A 5,220-nucleotide genomic window follows, 5' to 3' on the forward strand; every position below is an offset into this window, starting at 1 on the left:
GCGTTAGATTTGTCTTCGAGAGAATGAACACATTACTTTAGTCTTTCATAAGAGTTTTACGGCACTTGTAACACAATTAATTTTGTCATATAAGTGCGGAAGTGACAAGACAGTAACATACACACACACACACACACACACACAAACAAAAAAAAACCGACGGAGGATAGATAAGGACGATAGATATTTGATGGTAAGAAGGAGCAAACCGCACCAGAGCACCTACCGACCACCCAGAGATGTGTGTGTGTGTGTGTGTGTGTGTGTGTGTGTGTGTGTGTGTGTGTGTGTGTGTGCATGTCTGTTTGTTTATTTGAGTAAAAGAGGCGCAAATCAAGACTATGAAGGTCATTTCGTGCAGAGAATAAGTCAAACTGGCAGACACAAATAACCGAGAGAAAGAATCAAAGCACGACGCATCCTCCAACCTTCGGTGCTTGATTTAATTAAGAGTTTCAGAGTGAGCTGAGTTACTGACTAAAAGGTACACTGTGTGAACGTGCGTGCGTGCGTGCTGGGGTGCTTGAATATGTGCTTGTGTGTGCGTGTGTGTATGTGTGCGTGTGTATGTGTGCGTGTGCGTGTGTGTGTGTGCGTGTGTGTGTGTGTGTGCTTGCGTGTGTGAGTGTGCGTGTGTGCTTGCGTGTGTGTTTATGTGTGTGTGCGTGCGCGTGAGCGTGTTTATTGTGCTTCATCTTCCATAGAACTATGAGACTGATGTTAATCAGTGCATGCTCGCTTCGAACATTTCTTCTTATTATCAGTTATGAAAATAACAAAGGTAAACATATCGACATAACAATCATGAAATGAATAAATGCACATGTAGGTATATAAATGATTAGCAAAATTGAATGCAGAGTAGATAGGAACGATGGATGTAAAGCTTGAAAAAGTGAGAATTTTAGGTGAAAAATAGATGTCAACACGGCATGGTAGTAGAAACTTAGGTTTGAAAGTGCTTATTGTGTTTAGGTGGTTTGGAACAAATTAGGTGCCTTTTCTACTTTCCACAACAAAATACTCAACAAAAATCGTAGACAGGCAGACAGACAAACTGAGAAACAGAGGATAGAGAGAAATACTTCTCCGCTCTCCTCTCCTTTTTCCTCGTCATACACGAGAGATGTAAAACAAAAGCCCAATCACCCTCGCCCAATGTTAACCAAAGATACAAACTTATTCGAAAATGAAGACACACAGTTTGGTACAAAATGTCTTCCCATTCATCCAAAATGTCAGTTAGAAATATAAATGGCAAATAATTGTAATTAATTTCTTTTACTGAAATTTCAGAATAAATCTATTTAATCTATTTGAGAATACGAAGCTACACAGAGGAAATGCACTGACCCACGCACCATGAGAAATGAAAGGTGTATTTCCACGAGAGATCATAGTTTTGGGTAAACTGGTGATTGGATATTTTTCGCAGAACTGCTTAAGAGTACTGTAGTTGACATGGTGTGTGTGTATGTATGTGTGTGTGCGTGTGTGTGTGTGTATGTGTGTGTGTGTGTGTGTGTGTGTGTGTGTGTGTGTGTGTGTGTGTGTGTGTGTGAGAGAGAGAGAGAGAGAGAGAGAGAGTGTATGTGTGTAAAAGACAAGCCTGAACACTTTTGTCCAGATGTTAACAAAAGACACAAAAGTATTCGACAAGGAAAACGAAGGAAGAGACGGAGATTGTAGATACAGAAAGAACAGAGAAAGAAAGAGGGTGAGTGAGATAGAACTAGAGACTGACAGAGAGAGAGAGAGAGAGAGAGAGAGAGAGAGAGAGAGAGAGAGAGAGAGAGAGAGAGAGAGTCAGAGAGATCGAGACAGAGAGAGAGAGGGGGGGGCAGAGAGAGAGTGAGAGAGAGAGAGAGAGACAGACAGAGAGACAGAGAGAGGAAGAGAGATAGGGGGGATTGGGGAGTGGGAGAATAGGGTAGGGGGAAGGGTAGAGAAATGGTGTGGGGATTTGGGGAATGCTGAAGTTTGGGAAAGGAGAAAAGAATTCATATCCAGAGAAACAGCTTTGAGAAAAGAGAAATACGTTAGATAGAGAAAAAAAAAGTATTGCAATAGAAACGACATAAACGACATCAATTATCACAACAGATTTTAACATGGTGTAGGATATGAGTTTGCCTGTTAGTTTGAACAGATAAAAATAAAAACGAGATACAAATAAAACAAGCTACAATCACTTTAAATGTCAAAGAAAAGGAAAACAGATAACGTAAAAAAAAGCCCAATAAACCGTTCAGTGAAATAAAAATACGTAAACAATACCCCGTCCTTCTATTTTAAAAAAAAGATAATTAAAAATGAAATTACAGAATGTACGTTTTTAAAATCCAAACTCAAGAAATGAAATCTGGCCTGTACTTTGCATGCATGACTCACTGATATTCTTCTTGTGGGGAAGCTTTTTCCGAAAGAGCGAAGGTTCGGATCTGGCTCTATGCTTGGCGCGTAACCGAGCTATCAAGTGATGGAATGATTGGGTGAGTGAATAAATAAGGAGGTTGGGGAGGAGTAATGAATGGGTGAGTGAGTGAGTGAGTGAGTGAGTGAGTGAGTGAGTGAGTGAGTGAGTGAGTGGGAGGGTGAGTGAGAGGGTGAGTGAGTGAGTGAGTGAGTGAGTGAGTGAGTGAGTGAGTGAATGAGTGAGTGAGTGGGAGAGTGAGTGAGTGAGTGAGTGAGTGAGTGAGTGAGTGTGTGAGAGAGTGAGTGAGTGAGTGAGTGAGTGGGTGAGAGAGTGAGTGAGTGTGTGAGAGAGTGAAGGGGTAGGCGATTGAGTGAATAAACATGGAGGTTGGGTAGGAGTATTGAGTGGGTGAGCGAGCGAGAGAGTAAAAGAACGCGTGATTCAGTGAATAAATGCGTGGGTGAATTATGAGTACATAGGGAGGGACGGGGATGGGGAGGAATATTGAGTAAGTGAGTGAGAGAGTAATGAATGGACACGAGAGTGAGTGATTAGGTGGGTTGGTGAGTGAGTGAGGGAGAAGAACATCTTGTGATAAGTGAATGAATGATTGAATAAGTGAATGTGAGAGTGAGTGAGGGATTAAGCGAGGTATCCAGTGAGTGAGAGAATGTAAACGAGAAAGAGTGATTTGATGAGTGAGTGAGTAAGTCCAGTGCTAGGGTGCGTGAGATTAGAAGGAGGGGGAAGGGTATTAATGAGAATGCATGTTATGATGAAAAGAGACGACTGAATGCGTGGCAATTTAGAAGAAATTTAGTAGATTTTGTAGATTTTGTAGAGTGGTATACTTCTTGAAGGAATAAACGAAAGGATTATGGGCGTTGGGTGACGAATATGGGCAAAATAAAGGGAGCATTTGAAAGGACTAAATCGTAGTGGGAGAGTGGCATAAACATACATCTGAATTAAATGTTATTTATTGACACTGTCTCACTGCTACGACATAAAAAGCTCTTCAAAATTCCCCTTAAACATTTCATGAAATTGAAGACAGGCTTTTGAAACCCACACTTATGCATTATACCAATCTCTTTGTGTAGCATTCTGGATGTGCAACAAGATAGGATTCAATGTCGATAAACCTTTTTTTTACAAAACCCAGACAAAAAGGGTAATCATTCAAATATTTACAGTACGATGTAAGTCTCTCTCTCTCTCTCTCTCTCTCTCTCTCTCTCTCTCTCTGTGTGTGTGTGTGTGTGTGTGTGTGTGTGTGTGTGTGTGTGTGTGTGTGTGAATGTGTGTGTGTGTATAGCTGCTCAAATAGAACCTCTTTGCTGCAGCAATATTACGTACGAGCAGCCAAGCGTTGAATGCATGTGTTCAGTTTCTTTTGAGCAATGAAAGCACAGGACACTGCATTCTGTGGGGATTGCGTGAACAAACGACATAAAAACATAACCATTTCAAAGCAATGGCTCAAGCACGAGACTGTTTGTGTGCCTACTGGTTTTAAAGAGCGCAATAGAAGGAAAAGGTTTAGAAATGAATGCATGGTGGCTGACGTAAGAGTGCGTTCTGAACGGGGGAAACCCCCTTAGCTTTCCAAATAATAACGCCAAGTCAAATGACACGCACGAAAATAGATGTAACAGTAAACAAGGAAGTCGTTTCCTACTGCCTAACTTACCCAACTAAGTGTCTGCCCACAGGTCACAGAATTTGTTGGTTGCCAGAAACACGGGAACGGATATTTAGAAAAACATTGTCTGCTTTTTTGGGTTTTTTTGTTTTTGTCTTACGACTTATTCATTGTTTGAAGTGTAATGAGAACCAGTTCGTGAATTGCATCAAACTTGCGGTGTAAACATTACGAGCTTAAATAGGAAGTTTTGAGACTCTATTTTTTTTATAAAGCGAGCCTGTTATGGGACAATGGCAGTGTCATACTCAAGAGGATTATGTCAAATAAAGAATTCAGTTTACAACTTAACTTTGCAATAATTTGGACAATGGTGCATGCGCTGGCGTTTCTCTGCTTGTTCCGTGCTGTTAAATTTCGCTACTTCAGAATTACAAAGTTTTATCAGCTCAATAGCCTACCAAGTTTTGAGACATCAAAGGTTTTGAGTTTCAAATCATGTCAAGCTTTTTCAAATGCAATTCTTTGAATATCTTGATAAGGACTCCGAACAATCTTACGTTTTTGATACAGCAGATAGAACATTTTGATTTCTGACCTCAAGGTCTTAGTAACTCAAAACAGCCATACGCAATCTGTATCCATGTAGTTCACTCTTCCTTTTGCCTTGAACCCCAAAGTACGGATACAGCCTTTTCTATAACCGAAAATTTCGGAGGGCGAGTCCAGGTCCACTGAAGACAACAACAAAAAACAAAACAAAACGGGAACACAATCGCCACTGGGGTTGGGGAATTGGGTGGAGGGGGTTGGGGGCACAGTGGAGGGAGGGGTAGGGGATCAGGTTAATCCTCTCTCAAAGCTTCCTTACCTGGCAACGGAGATTTGGCAAAGTCCGACATATCCACGTAGGGATGGCTATCCTGTGGGGCCAGAGACCGACGGCCTTTGACGCTGGCGTTGTGAGAGACAATGACGTCCGATTTCTGAGCGCGATGGTCAAGGCCTGTGGTCAGCAGGCCTGGTTGTACGTACTCACTCTCTAGGTCCTCGCACTCAGCTGAGGTATGAGTTAAATCGTTAAAAATGGTATCACATTCGGAATCAGCGCATCAAAATAACACTGACTGACCCGCGGATAATTCTCTTCTTTTTGTCG

The 5,220-nt window shown here is 41.6% G+C and overlaps 1 protein-coding gene across 1 annotated transcript in view; it reads right to left on the minus strand.

Annotated features, from left to right (window-relative positions):
* The window catches only part of LOC101859471 (phosphoinositide 3-kinase adapter protein 1), a gene marked incomplete at its 5' end in the record, with an annotated part of 32,613 nt that overhangs the window by 10,897 nt on the left and 16,496 nt on the right, over positions 1–5,220 (minus strand). The window contains 1 exon segment of the mRNA XM_005094859.3: positions 4,933–5,121. Within this exon segment, the coding sequence (XP_005094916.2) occupies positions 4,933–5,121 (189 nt within the window).

This window comes from Aplysia californica, unplaced genomic scaffold (assembly GCF_000002075.1).
Source record: "Aplysia californica isolate F4 #8 unplaced genomic scaffold, AplCal3.0 scaffold00090, whole genome shotgun sequence".
Taxonomy (NCBI): domain Eukaryota; kingdom Metazoa; phylum Mollusca; class Gastropoda; order Aplysiida; family Aplysiidae; genus Aplysia; species Aplysia californica.